This window comes from Sebastes fasciatus, chromosome 17 (assembly GCF_043250625.1).
Source record: "Sebastes fasciatus isolate fSebFas1 chromosome 17, fSebFas1.pri, whole genome shotgun sequence".
Classification (NCBI taxonomy): domain Eukaryota; kingdom Metazoa; phylum Chordata; class Actinopteri; order Perciformes; family Sebastidae; genus Sebastes; species Sebastes fasciatus.
The window spans coordinates 26,890,865-26,907,524 of NC_133811.1; the positions used below are offsets into that span (position 1 = coordinate 26,890,865).

At 45.3% G+C, this 16,660-nt stretch overlaps 2 protein-coding genes across 4 annotated transcripts; both read left to right on the plus strand.

The window, feature by feature from the left end:
- The first annotated feature begins 1,380 nt into the window (after positions 1-1,380).
- Positions 1,381-12,552, plus strand: ints3 (integrator complex subunit 3). Of its 2 annotated transcripts, XM_074612938.1 has the most exons (29): positions 1,384-1,756; positions 3,405-3,488; positions 3,578-3,661; positions 3,751-3,864; positions 4,008-4,092; positions 4,180-4,246; positions 4,496-4,637; positions 4,731-4,860; positions 5,137-5,234; positions 5,488-5,679; positions 5,775-5,862; positions 6,317-6,396; positions 6,615-6,706; positions 6,825-6,931; positions 7,174-7,293; positions 7,415-7,544; positions 7,806-7,860; positions 8,045-8,148; positions 8,266-8,430; positions 8,561-8,714; positions 8,896-8,964; positions 9,063-9,138; positions 9,280-9,393; positions 9,479-9,527; positions 9,613-9,780; positions 10,898-10,998; positions 11,190-11,262; positions 11,372-11,528; positions 11,984-12,552. In XM_074612938.1, exons 1-29 carry the CDS (start codon positions 1,673-1,675, stop codon positions 12,059-12,061), a joined length of 3,060 nt encoding a protein of 1,019 aa, XP_074469039.1. In that variant the 5' UTR covers positions 1,384-1,672; the 3' UTR covers positions 12,062-12,552. The 2 variants fall into 2 exon arrangements, with proteins under 2 accessions (XP_074469040.1, XP_074469039.1); XM_074612939.1 differs by lacking the exons at positions 11,190-11,262; positions 11,372-11,528; positions 11,984-12,552 and adding an exon at positions 11,062-11,189 and having other exon boundaries at positions 1,381-1,756; positions 10,898-11,020.
- A 2,101-nt stretch (positions 12,553-14,653) lies between these two features.
- LOC141754167 (C2 calcium-dependent domain-containing protein 4C-like) lies at positions 14,654-16,446 on the plus strand. 2 transcript variants are annotated; one of them, XM_074613069.1, is made up of 3 exons: positions 14,654-14,820; positions 15,068-15,637; positions 15,971-16,446. In XM_074613069.1, the coding sequence occupies exons 2-3, from the start codon at positions 15,104-15,106 to the stop codon at positions 16,043-16,045; spliced, it is 609 nt and encodes a 202-aa protein (XP_074469170.1). In that variant the 5' UTR covers positions 14,654-14,820; positions 15,068-15,103; the 3' UTR covers positions 16,046-16,446. The 2 variants fall into 2 exon arrangements, with proteins under 2 accessions (XP_074469170.1, XP_074469169.1); XM_074613068.1 differs by having other exon boundaries at positions 14,671-14,837.
- Positions 16,447-16,660: the final 214 nt, after the last annotated feature.

A 16,660-nucleotide genomic window follows, 5' to 3' on the forward strand; every position in this document is an offset into this window, starting at 1 on the left:
AGCCTGAACTACTAGTATTTATTTACTACACAAAGTATATTCCAGTCCTTCATCAGTAAATTGAGTATAAACTCTGCTTGGTGTCTGTGGAAGTTACAAGACATATACTATATGTAGTATTTATTTATATTTTGGTCAAACCAAACCTCATTCAATAATTAATATATAATATAATATATATATTATAATTCACTATTATTTATTAATTCTAGTTTGCTGGCCATCAGAGCAGAAAACACTGAATCATGTGAACAATCACTCTACAGAAGTACTGTACAGAAGTACAATTTTGCGGTACTACAGTAGTATTCTATTTCCTGCTACTTTCTAATTCTACTCCACTACATCTCAGGAGACAGCTTGAGTTACTGATGACTTTTCAGAATACGATTTTAAATGCAATAAGTAGTAGTACTTAAAAGTATGAGGCTTTACTATTGAACAGTATAGTGTACAAATTACCTAACATTACACCATTAAGTATTAATATCCAATAATACTATATTATGAATGCATATTTCACAACACTCTGAAAGGAAGGAGTACTGTTTCTACATAATAAATACTTTTGATACTTAAGTATATTTTGCTAATACTTTTTTTTAAATGCAGGACTTTGACTTGTAACAGAGTATTTTTACACTGGTATTAGTACTTTTACTTCAGGACTTTTGCTTGCAACGGAGTATTTATACACTGGTAATAGTACTTTTACTGCAGTAACATTTAGAATACAGGACTTTTGCTTGTAACAGAGTATTTACACACTGTGGTGTTAGTACTTTTACTTCAGGACTTTTGCTTGCAACGGAGTATTTATACACTGGTAATAGTACTTTTACTGCAGTAACATTTAGAATGCAGGACTTTCACTTGTAACAGAGTATTTATACACTGTGGTGTTAGTACTTTGACTGCAGGACTTTTGCTTGTAACAGAGTATTTATAAACTGGGGTGTTAGTACTTTTACTGCAGGACTTTTGACTTGTAACAGAGTATTTATACACTGTGGTGTTAGTACTTTGACTGCAGGACTTTTGCTTGTAACAGAGTATTTATACACTGGTAATAGTACTTTTACTGAAGTAACATTCAGAATGCAAGACTTTCGCTTGTAACAGAGTATTTACTGTATACACTGTGGTGTTAGTACTTTTACAGAAGTAAAGTATCTGAATACCTCTTGGACTGGTGGACTGGTGTACTAGTACTAGTACTAGAACACTGGTATTGGTACTGGTACCATGTTATTGTATTTGTTAGTCAGTGTAGTTGTTGTTATAAATGGCGTCAGTGCAGCAGGCCAGTGATTGGCTCCAGATTTCCTCTCCTCTCATTGGTCCACTCTCACGTCACTCAGAGTTCTCTGACCGCTGATTGGTCAGAAGGCAGCAGCGGCTCCTGGTGCGGATGTCCGTTATGTTGCCGTGGTCGGACGGTGTCACAGAGCGGGACCGAGAGGCTCAGCAGCTCCACAAATAAGTTTTAAAACAGCCCGGTACCGACCCAGCCGTCTCACACGGAGACCCCGGCACTGAACGGAGCGTTAGACTCTCCGGTACACCGGGAGGAGCCGTTATAACCCTCCTCCTCCTCCTAACACCTCCACCTAAACCCGGAGCCCCGGTCCGTCGCTGCTCCGCGGGGCCCGGCGAGGCGCGGCGGGAGCAGATGGAGGCTGCACCGGCGAAGGCGAAGCCGCAGGGCCGGCTACTTGTGTCCACCCAGCTGGACGCTAAAGATGAGCTGGAGGAGGTAGGTTAACGGGTCAGAAAGCTCCTAGAACCCGGGATAGACCCGGTTAGAGCCGGTTCAACGGCAGTTAGTGAGCAGTTAGTGAAACAAGCAGCGGCCACAAAGAGACGGGATGGAAGTTAGCAGGCTAGCAGCTAGTTAGCCGGCTAGTTAGCAGGCTAGTTAGCTGGCTAGCAGGCTAGTTAGCATGGCTGGAAGCTGGCTAGCAGGTTAGTTAGCAGGCTAGTTAGCATGGCTGGAAGCTGGCTAGCAGGTTAGTTAGCAGGTTAGTTAGCAGGCTAGTTAGCATGGCTGGAAGCTGGCTTGCAGGCTGGTTAGCAGGTGTAATAGAAATTCTGTCAATATTCCGAGATGAGTCCTAATGAACGTTGAAATAAGGATCTCAAACAGATGAAATGTCTTTGTTGTATTTTATTCTTGCAAGAAGAGGCAACTGGTTATACAGAGTCACACAAAGTCTGCAGAAGAGTATTACAATGTGATTATATAGAAACAGGGACTGTGAGAGAAGGAGTTGTTTTACTCAGACAGTGTCCCAGTAAAAGTAAACACTCAGTAGTTTCCCATTACATGAGACGAAGCGCACACAGACAGTAACTTTCTACTGTTGCATAAAGAGACATCATTACATACAATGTCATTTTCCATTACACAGGCTAGTTAGCAGGCTAGTAAGCAGGCTAGTTAGCAGGCTAGCTAGCATGGCTGGAAGGTGGCTACCAGGCTAGTTAGCATGGCTGGAGTCCTTGTAAACACGGTGTTGAACCCTCAGTGTGTGGAGTGTGTGGAGTGTGTTGTGTCTGCGGGCTTTTATGCTCTCTGGAGCGGATAAATGAAGCCACACAGCTGACCTGACTGTTAGCCTAGCATGCTAATCTACGTAAACAGAAGGATGAGGCAGACAGACAAGTGACAGATACGCATGCGCCGTGCTCGTGTTTCTCATGTGAGAAAGTAGTGAGAGATGCTGACCGTTTAAATAACCTTTATTTAAAGGTCCCATATCGTGCTCATTTTCAGGTTCATACTTTTGTGTTTCTACTACAACATGTTTACATGCTGTAATGTTAAAAAAAAAACTTAATTTTCCTCCTACTGTCTGCCTGAATATACCTGTATTTACCCTCTGTCTGAAACGCTCCGTTTTAGTGCATTTTGACAGAATTGCAACAGAATTGCGTTGCCTGGCAACTGTTTGGGTCCATGTTTACTCCCTGTCAGCTGATGTTATTCAGATGTATTCAGATACTGCAGTAAAAGTATTAATACCACACTGTGAAAATACTCCACTGCGAGTAAAAGTGGAGGCAACGGTAGACCAACATCGCTGTGTTCTACGAGGTAAAATTGCTGTTTTTATCAGTGGAGTCTGGTGGCTTTGAATAGAGCAGAGATAACATGTCAATAGCACAAACTAGCTAACCAATGGAGGCAGCAGTAGACCAACAACTTCATGTTCTACTAGGTAAAATTACTGTTTTTATCAATGGAGTCTGGTGGCTTTGAAAAGAGCGCAGATAACATGTCAATAACTCTGAACTTTGATGTGTTTGAAAGTATTTCCTGTCAGCAAGCCGTGTTTGATCAGAGACCAGGATAAATAAACAAGAATAAATAATGTTTTTTTTATTGATTTGTGTGTTTGCAGAGATTGGAGCGCTGTACTGGAATTGTCCAGTCGTTGATCAATGGGCTGTCAGAGAGAGAGGCCAACGACGCGCTCACCGCCAACGTAAGAAACACACCTCGTACTACTGCCAATACTACAATTAATACTACTGCTAATAGTGTGGTAAATACTACTGTGCTACTGTCCTGCAGGTGTGTAAAGGTCAGCAGCAGCATGAGGAGGTGTGTCTGGGTCTGTTCTCTCTGGTCCTCAACGAACCGGCCCAGGCCCAGAGGGTGAGACATCACCGCCAAATAATTATTAATGTATGACATCACTGTGACATCATCGTGACATTACTGTGTGTGTGTGTGTTTGGTGACAGTGTTACAGAGACCTGACGCTGCTCAACAGAGATGGGATGAACGTGGTTCTGGTGAAGATCAACCAGATCCTGATGGAGAAGTTCCTCAAGCTGCAGGACGTCCCTAGAACACAGGTACACACACACAGATACACATACAGGTGTACACTCAGATGTACAGGTGGAACCTACTGATCTATCAGCTGATTACTTGTCTCTGGTTCTAAATGACCTCTGATTGTAATGAGATGTTAGTGACGGTGTTGATGTGTGTGCAGCTGGTGTGGCTGGTCAGAGAGCTGGTGAAGAGTGGCGTGATGGGAGCTGACGGCGTCGTCATGACACTGCTGAAACAGATCGCAGGTCAGTTTCATCATGTAAAGTATCACAGCTGTGAATCCAGATGTTGTCATCCCAAAGTAATGCTGTCATTGTGTGTTTCCCATCCAGGAGGAGATATTTCCACCAAAAACCTCTGGTTGTCTGAGAGCGTCCTGGACATCCTGCTGGACCAAAAGTACGTTTCACACTAAAATACATTAACAAACGTTTAGTCAGACTGCAGTACATGTGATGTGTTTCTAAAAGTACCTTCAGCAAGTATAAACCTCAAACTTTACTGCGTCATACAACAAAATTAGTACTTTTCTCACAGTAAAAGCTTTAGGACTGAAGCAGCTAGAGGGTTTTTACTGTGTTTAATTATTACTGTGAAGCAGCTGGAGGGTTTTTACTGTGAAGCAGCTTAATGTTTTCCTCACCATAGGGAGTGGGTGTTGAAGAGCGGGATGCTGATAGCGATGTCCGTCTACACCTACCTCCGCCTCATCGTCGACCACGGAGTGCCAAACCTGCTGATTCTGCGTCAGAAAGAGGTCGACTACTGCATTAGCATGCTGAGGGAGAAGGTAAGGAAGGAAGGAAGGAAGGAAGGAAGGAAGACTGTTTGCATTTGTCACCCTGGTGGTTACAATGACAACCCTGTCTCCCTTTCTCTGTAGTTTATGGAGTGTCAGATCATCGGCAGAGATCTGGTTCGTCTGCTGCAGAACGTCGCTCGGATCCCAGAGATGGAGCTGGTGTGGAAGGACCTGCTGCACAGCCCACAAGTCCTCAGTCCTCAGTTCACCGGTAAACTACACTACCCACAATCCTCAGTTCACTGGTAAACTACACTACACATAATCCTCAATTCACCGGTAAACTACACTATCCACAATCCTCAGTTCACCGGTAAACTACACTACCGAAACATTTAGCTTCAGTTTAGAGAAGTTTAGCTCCAGCAAGGTGTGGAAGTAGCGTTAGCTGCTAATGTTAGCGTTACTCAACTTGTGTACTTTGAACATCACCTTTTTACCTGGGCAGCAGTTTGAGGTCTCACCTGTAATCTGATGTGTGTCTCAGGTGTTCTCCAGCTGCTGACCGCTCGCACCTCCCGGAAGTTTCTGGCCTGTCGTCTCACACCTGACATGGAGACCAAGCTGCTGTTCATGACCTCCAGGGTAACACACCCAGTACACACTACACACACCCACCTGTGATCAGGTGACCTCTCTGACTGTATCGTTACCTGTGCTCAGGTGACCTCTCTGACTGTATCTCTACCTGTGATCAGGTGACCCCTCTGATTGTATTGTTACCTGTGATCAGGTGACCTGTCCGACTGCATCTCTACCTGTGATCAGGTGACCTCTCTGACTGTATCTCTACCTGTGATCAGGTGACCTCTCTGACTGTATCGTTACCTGTGCTCAGGTGCGTTTCGGGCAGCAGAAGCGGTATCAGGACTGGTTTCAGAGACAGTACCTGTCCACAGCAGAGAGCCAATCACTGCGCTGCGATCTGATTCGCTACATCTGCGGAGTGGTCCATCCGTCCAATGAGGTGCTGAGCTCTGACATCCTGCCACGATGGGCTATTATTGGCTGGCTGCTCACCACCTGCACGGTAAGGGGGCGGGGCCTCAGGCTGTTTAGATGAAGCGCATCATCTGTTAAAATCAATAACCATCAATCAATCGATCAACGTCTTTGTGTCTCCAGTCGAACGTCGCTGCCTCCAACGCCAAGCTGGCGCTCTTCTATGATTGGCTGTTCTTCAATGCTGAGAAAGACAGCATCATGAACATAGGTGACTCACTCACACACGGCGGTCCTCCTACACTCGTTAGGACCCTCATTGACCAACCCCTCACTCAGACTTTAACGTCACATTACAACTACTAGTACAAACTGATAACAACAATAACTAGTACTAACTAATAACAGTAATACTAGTACTAACTAATAACAACAATAACTAGTACTAACTAATAACAGTAATAACTAATAACAACAATAAATAGTACTAACTAATAATAATAACAATAATAAATAAATACTAATACAAACTAACAATAATAATACTAATGATAACTAATAACTATTATAATAATAGTAAATACTAACTAATAATAATAGATACTAATAATAACTATTAATAATATTAATACTAATACCAAATCCTACTACTAATTGTTGAGTGAAGTCATTGACCCTCTGTTGTTGTTGTTGTTGTTGTCGTCATCGTCGTCGTCATGGGTCAGAACCAGCCATCCTGGTGATGCATCACTCCATGAAGCCTCATCCTGCCATCACCGCCACGCTGCTGGACTTCATGTGCAGGGTAACACACACACACACATTGTTCACACCTCGTTCAAACCTCACTGACCTCAGACCTGTACCTGGACAAACTGATAGAACGAAATAATAATTATCTGTTTCCTTCCCTACCTCCTACCTCCTCTCTTTGCTTCCTTCCCTACCTCCTCTCCTTGTGTCTTTCCCTCCCTCCTCTCCTCGTCTCCTTCCCTACCTCCTCTCCTCATCTCCTCTCCTCAGATCATCCCTCACTTCTTCCCTCCGTTAGAGTCTCAGGTCCGTCAGGGCGTCTGCAGCTCGCTGACCTTCATCATGGAGAAAAGAGTTCTGGCGTAAGAAACACACACTGATTGATTATTGATTACTGATCAGCCTGTCATTGTTTCAGTCACCTCGCTCCACTGTTTGATTATTGATTATTGATTACTGATCAGCCTGTCGTTGTCTCAGTCACCTCGCTCCACTGTTTGATAATCCTAAACTGGACCGAGAGCTACGATCGATGCTCAGAGAGAGATTCCCCGAGTTCTGCAGCTCGCCATCCCCCCCTACTGAAGGTAACACACACACACACACACACACACACAATATTGATTATTAGGGCCCGAACACCGATAACGTCAGGCAGCGACGATCCTGTTGAAACTTTAGGAATTGTTCTTCTTAAAATTAATCACATTTTTGAGACCTTGAGGTGTAAAATTTATTATTTTAAGGGTTTCGGGCAAATGTCTCTCTGGCGCCCCTTCGAAAGATGAGCCCCTCGCTCAGGTTGTGTTTGTGTGTGTGTGTCCTGCAGTCAAGATGGAGGAGGCCGCTTCCATGGAGATGGACAACAATCTGTTGGACAAGGAGGAGGGTTGCTATGACAACACAGAGGCCGCCTTCAGCGATGACGAGGAGGAGGTCAACAACAAAGGTGATCAGGACAAACCAGTTTAAACTGGTTTCAATCCCAGTTCAACTCAATAATGTTGCCAGTTTAGTTTGTAATGAACCAGTATAACCAGTATCACGCTGCTGTCGACCAATCACTGCAGGCAAGAAAAGGGAGTTTAGGTTCCATCCAATCAAAGAGGCTGTTGTGGAGGAGCCTGCTGACATCACACCCTGGCTCGACCAATTAGACGACACCATGAAGGAGAAAGTCCAGCAGCTGCAGAAAACCAGGTGAGACCCCAGTCCTCAGATCAGGTCCTCCTTCAGGTCCTCAGATCAGGTCTAATGTGGGTTTATTTATCACCTATCAGTGAATAGTTTAGCATAGTATTAATATTATTAATAATGATAATTGTAATACTACTACTAATAATTATAATATTAATGATAGTAATAATGATAATGATATTAACGATGATAATGATAATACTACTACTAATAATAATGATAATATTAATGATGATACTGATAATATTAATTCTATCTCCTCAGTGACACAGAGACTCAGTGTGAAGTGATGCAGGAAATCGTGGATCTTATCATGGAGGTGAGTTGTCTTTGATCGATCTGTGGACTCTATTTTACTGTATTCTACTATAGTCAACTGGGTTTTACTGCGTTTTAGTATCCTCTACTGTGCGTTACGGAATTCTACCTCGTTCTGCTTTATTCTACTGGGTTTTACTGTATTCTATGGTGTTTTTACGGTATTTTACTGTGTTGTGTTGCAGGAGGACTTTGACACGGAGCAGATGTCGGCTCTGGCTTCCTGTCTGGCTGAACTATTTAAAGATCACTTCAGAGGAGACGTCCTGCCAGAGGAGATCACTGAGGAGTAAGACTGACTGATCAATATCATCTTATTGAGACTTGAAACTACCACAAAGAGACTCAGAACCACCACAGAGACTGACTGTCTGTCTGTCTGTCTGATTCCCGGTCTGTCCCTCAGGTCCCTGGAGGAGTCGGTGTCTAAACCCGTCTGCCTGGTCTTTAGGAACCTGGTCACCATGCAGGAGGACAACAGTGGATTCTCTGTGCTGCTCGACATGTTGGCTGAATTCTACCAAAAACAACCCAAGATCGGGTATCACCTGCTGTACTACCTCAAGGCCAGGTGAGGCCCCCCCCCCCACCGGGGTGGTGACGTCTCTGATGTTAGAAACATGATATTAACATGTGAACACGAGTATTAAAACGTGTGTGTGTGTGTGTGTGTGTTTGTGTTTGTGTGTGTGTGCGTGCAGTAAAGCGGCCAACGGTAAGATGATGCTGTACGAGTCTTTTGCTCAGGCGACGGCTCTCGGTGATCTGCACACCTGTCTGATGATGGACATGAAGGCGTGTCAGGAAGACGACGTCCGGCTTCTCTGCTACCTCACCCCCTCCATATACTCTGAGGTACACACACACACACACACAGATGTATCTTCACACTGCTGCCGCCATGTCTCGAGGTCACCCGGTGTTCCGAGGTCGCCCGGTGTCCCGAGGTCGCCCGGTGTCGCCCGGGGTCGCCTGGTGTCTCCAGGTTGCCTGGTGTCTCGTGGTCACCTGGTATTTTGTGAATGTCTTCCTTCAGTTTCCAGATGAGACGTTGAGAAGTGGAGAGCTGCTCAACATGATCGTGGCCGTCATCGACTCCACTCAGGTAACTGACTGACCAGTGAACACCTGGACGGATCAATACGTTTATTAACCTTTAAATCACATGTTCACCTGTTGAGTAACCAGGTTGTAACTCTGTAGTTACAGGAGCTGATGTGTCACGTAATGATGGGCACCCTGGTGATGTTCAGGAAAGACTCCGTCCTCAACATCCTCAGTGAGACACTCACACAACACACATTAATACTGCAGGGGACACTGTCCTCATGTCTTCTTCTTCTCTGGTATTGACAGTTCAGTCTCTGGACTGGAACATTCTGTCCTCATGTCTTCATGTCTTCTTCTCTGGTATTGACAGTTCAGTCTCTTGACTGGGAGACCTTTGAGCAGTACAGCACCTGGCAGCTGTTTCTGGCCCACAGTATTCCTCTGGAGACCATCATCCCCATCCTGCAACACCTCAAATATAAAGGTGAGTCCAGGAGACGTCCCCTGTCCTCTGTCTTCTGGTCCGGTGGAACCGGTTTCTCACGGACAGTTCTCTTTTCTGTTTGCAGAACATCCCGAGGCCTTGTCCTGTCTGCTGCTGCAGCTCCGCAGAGAGAAGTACGACTCCTGAAAATACACCATCTTCTTCATGTTCCAGCTTCCTGTTAATGTCTCCGTCCCTCTGTCCGTCTCTTTGTTCCAGGCCGAGTGAGGAGATGGTAAAGATGGTCCTGAGTCGTCCCTGTCACCCGGAGGACCAGTTCACCACCAGCATCCTGAGACACTGGGCGTCCAAATACGACGACACGCTGGGAGAACACATCAAGGCCCAGCTGATCAAGAATAACAACCAGCCCCGCAAGAGACAGAGGTGAGGACAGACAGGAGACAGAGACAGAGGTGAGGACAGACAGGAGACAGGGGTGAGGACAGACCAGAGACAGAGGTGAGGACAGACAAGAGACAGAGACAGAGGTGAGGACAGACAAGAGACAGAGACAGAGGTGAGGACAGACAAGAGACAGAGACAGAGGTGAGGACAGACAGGAGACAGAGACAGAGGTGTGGAAGAAGGAGAGGTAAAGCCAGATGTGGACTGATGTTAATAGCAGGTGTGAACTGATGTTAAAGCCAGGTGTGGACTGATGTTAAAGCCAGGTGTGGACTGATGTTAAAGCCAGGTGTGAACTGATGTTAAAGCCAGGTGTGAACTGATGTTAAAGCCAGGTGTGAACTGATGTTAAAGCCAGGTGTGAACTGATGTTAAAGCCAGGTATGAACTGATGTTAAAGCCAGGTGTGAACTGATGTTAAAGCCAGCTGTGAACTGATGTTAAAGCCAGGTGTGAACTGATGTTAAAGCCAGGTGTGAACTGATGTTAATAGCTGGTGTGAACTGATGTTAAAGCCAGCTGTGAACTGATGTTAATAGCAGGTGTGAACTGATGTTAAAGCCAGCTGTGAACTGATGTTAAAGCCAGCTGTGAACTGATGTTAAAGCCAGCTGTGAACTGATGTTAATAGCAGGTGTGAACTGATGTTAAAGCCAGGTGTGAACTGATGTTAAAGCCAGGTGTGGACTGATGTTAATACCAGGTGTGAACTGATGTAAAAGCCAGGTGTGAACTGATGTTAATAGCAGGTGGGAACTCATGTTAATACCAGGTGTGAACTGATGTTAAAGCCAGGTGTGAACTGATGTTAAAGCCAGGTGTGGACTGATGTTAATACCAGGTGTGAACTGATGTAAAAGCCAGGTGTGAACTGATGTTAATAGCTGGTGGGAACTCATGTTAATACCAGGTGTGAACTGATGTTAAAGCCAGGTGTGAACTGATGTTAAAGCCAGGTGTGGACTGATGTTAAAGTCAGATGTGGACTGATGTTAAAGCCAGATGTGAAGTGATGTTAAAGCTAGGTGTGGATTGATGTTAAAGCCAGGTGTGGACTGATGTTAATAGCAGGTGTGAACTGTGTCTGTGTCTCCAGTCTTCGTAGCTCCAGCAGTAAACTGGCCCAGCTGACTCTGGAACAGATCCTGGAGCACATGGACAACCTGAGACTGAGCCTCAGCAACACCAAGAACAACTGTCAGTACTCACACAGTTATTGATTGATTGATTGATTGATAACTGATCACTGATTTATTATTTATTGATTGATAACTGATCACTTATTGGTTATTGATCTATTGATAACTGATTGTTATTGATTTATTGATAACTGATCACTGATTGGATATTGATTTATTGATCCCTGATTGGTTGTTTGTGTCCCTCAGTCTTCACTCAGACGCCGATCCTTCAGGCTCTGCAGCATGTTCAGGCCAGCTGTGACGAAGCACACAAGATGAGGTATGCGCGCACACACACACACACACACACACACACACACACACACACATATACACTCTGATGGATGACATCACAGCAGGTGCTGATGACATCACTTCCTGGTCCTCAGGTTCAGCGACCTGTTCGCCCTGGCCGAGGAGTACGAGGACTCTCAGTCGAAGCCTCCCAAGTCTCGCCGTAAGGCTCCAGCCTCCTCGCCGCGCTCCCGGAAAGGAGCGGCTCCGCCCACCAACAATGAAGAGGAGAGCGCCTCCAGCAGCGCCTCGGTACGTACGCTCCACGCCGCCGGGTCATCGGCAAGTACGGGACCCAGTGCGGTCCCCGACTAGAACCACCTACTGCAGCACTGGACACGCCATCACCTTGTGGCCTAGGACTGATTCATTATGTGATTGATTGATTGATTGATTATTTGGTTGATTGGTGAGCTGATTGATTAGAGACCATTGACCAGTGTGATTGATCAGTTTTATTGATCAGCTGATTAATTAATTTGATTGATCAGCTGATTGATCTGTGTGATTGATCAGAGACCATTGATTAGTGTGAATGATCAGTGTGATTTATTAGAGACCATTGATCAGTGTGATTGATCAGTTTGATTGATTAGAGACCATTGATCAGCTGATTGATCAGAGACCATTGATTAGTGTGATTGATCAGTGTGATTTATTAGAGACCATTGATCAGTTTGATTGATCAGTGTGTTTTGTGGTTTCAGGAGGAGGAAGACTCGAAGCCCAAAGCTCCGAAGAGGAAAAGGAAAGGCTCGTCAGCCGTCGGCTCTGACAGCGACTGACGGAGCCTCTGACCAATCACATGCCAGCTGCCACAGAGATTGTCAGCCAAGCAGCCGCTCTGACCGCTGGAAGAGGCCCGCCCCCTCCCGATGACACGCACTGACCGCCGCGGGAGGGGCGGGGCTCCGAGACGCCGCAGACTTTAAATCCACATGGTGAACTGACTTTCACACGATGAAACTGACGTTTACCACGGAGACGACTGGCGGGGTCAAAGGTCACCATGTGGCTGTCCTCCCATGATGCACTTGGAGGAGGAAACCACGAACTCTGGGAACTGACAGACTGATTTTAATACGAGGAACGTGATGAATATGATGATGATGATGATGTGGTTGTTGTGGGTACTTCTGCCCCCCTCTTTTCTCTTTTTCATTTTTTTCGGGGGGGGGGGGGGATTTGGACTCTTATTGTGGAGGATCCTGACTTCCTGCTGTTTTTAGCAGCTCCTTCCTGTTTGTCTCGCTGCAGTAAAATCACCTCGTCTGTTCATCATGTTGCAGGTCGTCTGTTACTGGGAGGGGGGGTTAACCTTTGACCTTTAAATGAACCTTTATCGGGTTAATTTACCCGATTAAGCTGTAATGAAGGTATTTAAGAGGATATTTTAAGAGAATACTTAACAGACTGTCATATATATATATTAGTATATTTAATGGATTTACTGCACTATTATAGTTTTGAAGTGAATTTGGACCGTATTGAATATGAAGTTTTAATGGAGTAAAATTTGAAAATTAAATTCATGTTTTCAGGATTAAATAAACGGATCCTAATTTAAAGGGTTTCCTGTGTAGAGGAGGTGGTCGGAGTTACCTGGTAAATGATTCATTAGTTAATCAGTCACCATGACAACAGTCACATGCTGAAGGGAAATCTTTAACATTATTATTCCTTCCACATTTTTCAACGTAGAAACTTCATTCAAACATCAAAACGTGCAGCTCAGTCAGGACATACGCACATGTATTTTTTTAATTCATACCATTCATACTTATAAATATTCAACTTTTTACGAGAAATTTCGTCCAAATGAACGGACGGAATCTTCAATTCTGACAAAAATTCATGATTTTCATGTATTTTCACCTAGAAACTCCATTCAAACATCTTTCAGAGATTATTATTCAACTTTGTTTGAAGCTTCCTCACATGTTTACATTATTGTGTGTTGGACGGAGCTCGAGTGGAGAGGTCTAAAATCTTCATAGAAAAACAGCAAACGGTACCAGTTTTCTAACCTGCTCCCATGTTCACAATTTTCACACTACACGCACAATTTTCACCCAATGTGTTTATCAGAGGGTCCTAATACCTCACGTAAAATATTTAAGTGCTAGGAGTCATGGTTTTTTACTAGAAAGTAGAGATATGAGAGGTACGCTTCAGCTTAAAACCTGTCAACAATGAACTCTGATTGAGTCACTTTACAGTTATTATCACCATGGCAACCTTTACAGTTATCATCACCATATATTTTGCATCTCTCCCCATCTCACCCCCCCTTTTCAATACAAAAGCCCTATGGAGTAACTGTATCTTAACAGGAAGCTCAGTATAAGGCTATTTTTTCAAAATAAAAGCTCCCAACTCTCAGTGTAAGTTAACAGGAAACTAAGGCTGGACCGCAGTGGCGGCAGCTCATCAGCATTCATACCGCAATTTCATCAGAAACTGCTTTTCTAGTTGTTCGTTATTCTCTTCTGGTTCAAGGAAACATCATAAAATCTAGATTTAAAGGGACTGTTTGTAAGAATCAGAAATGCTTGTTAACAGCGACACCTGTGGCCGTTAAGTCTATGAAAGTCAGCGTCGGGCTCGCGCTTGTGCTCGCTCTACATAGACTCAAAACAGTGAGGCGACACACGTCAGCTAAAACCACAATATCACTCTATATTTCACCTGCTTGGCAGTAATGTTAGCTGACCAGACGAAGGTCTCTCCATGAATCAATGCTGATCCTAGTGTTGGCTTTTCCTGCCTCAGCCTCCCGACCGCGGCCGAAGGGAACAGGGAAGACACCAGAGTTTTGGTCGGAGACGATAACGTTTCTCTCTGCGGAGCCCCGTCACTTCACAAGACACGGGAAACCTCTGTTGGTCTGGAGGAGCTACAGCATTTATTTCTGCACAAACGTCCACTGAACATTAACTAGATATTCTCAGAGCTAAGAAGTCTTCTGCAGTGTGTAGTGTGCGCGCATGCACGTGAGTGGAGTGAAAGAGTGAGAACGAGCGCGGTGTGTGAGTGAAGGCAGGCAGGCAGAGGAGCAGAGACTCCGGCCCTGGAGACCAAAGCTACGGTCTCCCCCACGTCCTCCGACCGCGGCCAACACTGTTTTGCAAGTTGGACTTCACTAGATAAAACTTTGAGGTTTTGGTGCTTCCGTGTAGTTTGTGTTGGAGTCTGAGTCTGAACAGCGTAGCCACACGCGAACGCTCATGGGACACTGACCCGGATTTATACGTGTAAGAAGTTACAAACAGTCCCTTTAATATCAGGAGGTTTAACAGCAGCAGCAGGTGGATCCTGGTCTGGATCGTTAGCAGGACTCTTGAGGACTGATCAGACTGATTGGCTCCACCTGCTGCTGCTGCTTTAAACCAGCACACCAGAGACAAACCCAGACCAGAGCCAGACCTGCTGTTGCTATAAAACAGCAGACCAGAGACCAGAGCCAGACCTGCTGCAAACCAGAGCCAGACCTGCTACTGCTGCTATAAACCAGCAGACCAGAGCCAGACCTGCTGTAGACCAGGTGAGACTGTGACTCAGGTAAGTGGACTCCACTGATCCAGACTGGTTCTAGAGTTCAGCCTCAGGTGATCTTTAAAAACCCAGCAGGAGGTTTCACACCAGTTCAGATGTTGGTTTGGTGTTGCAGCAACAGGAAGTGATGTTAAACCACCTGCTGAACCAGGTCTGAACCAGATCTGATTGGATCCACATGTTGATCAGTGATGAGAAGGTGACCTGGTCTTCTGATGGGTTGTGTTTCCTCTTAGAGTCCACCTGAACCGGGTTAGGGTCCTCCTGTCCTCATGTCGTCTCTGCGGAGTCTGGTTCTGACCCCTCAGCGGACTCCGAGCTTCGTCATCGTGACCCGCAGTCCGCTCCTCTTCCTGTCTCCGCGGCTCCACCGGCGGTTCCCGGACCGGACCCGGCTGCTGTCGGACCCTGATGAGGACAGTCCGGGACCAGGTCCTCCTGAGGCCCGGCTCAGCCCTGCGGCCTCTCCCCGGTACCTGCTGCACCGGCCGCGGATCAGACCTCCGAGCCGAGCCGACACCACCGCTGATGCTGCAGAGTCTGCGGACACCGACCTGACGACGCGCGCCGCCATGTCGCTGCCGCACGTGCGGAAGGTGATCACGCCCTACGGATTCCGAGCCGTGCTGGCAGCGAGCCCGTGCACACGCCGGCGGGAGTCGCTGTTTCACCGGAACAAACCGGTGAGGGTAACGGTCACTGACACGGACCAGCAGGACCCATGGGCGGACCCCCCTACTCCTCCTAATCCCGGTCCCGACAGGTCCCCGGTCTGTCTGCGGCCCATTAGAGCTTTTGGCCTGCAGGTGATGGTTTTATTATTATAATAGTGTTTTTATTATTATAATTGTTTATATATTATCAGTGTTTTTATTATAAATGGTATTTTATTATTATTATTATTATTATTATTATTATTATTATTATTATTATTATTATTAGAAGACACAAAGAAGCCAGATTATTTTTTTTTTAAAACAAACAAGAGCAACCCAGAGATACCAGGAGGTGAGCAGACATTAGAGAGCGAGGACGAGCTGTGGAAACATTTCTATTTTTTCCCGTAAAGATGAAGAGAACCTGAACCTCACGTTTTCCATGTATAATAACTAAAGTAAGGTTGTTTTAATGTTCTTCAGGTGATGAAGGAGCTGAGGAGACCTGCAGCTGCCCTGAAGGCTCTGAGTCCCGCCACCAGGACGCGCCCCCGCTGACGTCACGTGGCGAGCTGATCATTCTCGTCTCTGTACATTTTTAACTTTAATATTTTAAGAAAAGTCTCTGTTGAGCGTCGTGTGTTTCACTGACCTTTGACCTCCAGCTGTCAGTCAACATCAGTTTCCATGGTAACGGGAGTCATTTACAACCTCCGGTGCTTTGACTACTGCTCTAAAGCTAAAGATCATATATTTATATAAGAAATGAAAGTCATTAGTTGGTTCCAGCAGCAGAGCTACGCTTCAGCCATTTGACTGAAAGCGACTACCAGACACCAGTAAAACGTCCGCCTACAAAGAGACGTACAAAAGTAAAACTACATTTCTATTCTATTGTCATATTTAATGTCTCTACTGAAATGTCCTGTGTTGAACAATAAAATAAAATATTATAAATAGACATACTATTTATTTATTAAACTTTTTGCCCGGCTGCTTCCCAGAGGAGCATAAAATGAGCGGTGGACATAACTGGAGTCCAATAGACCATGGATGTAGAAGAAGTTGTGTCCTGTACTTTTGCCCTGCGTGTTAGTAAATAGCCTAAAACTACATTAAATTCTGTTGATGTCATGCTGCTAGCACTACTAGCTACTGGACGATAGCCGGCTG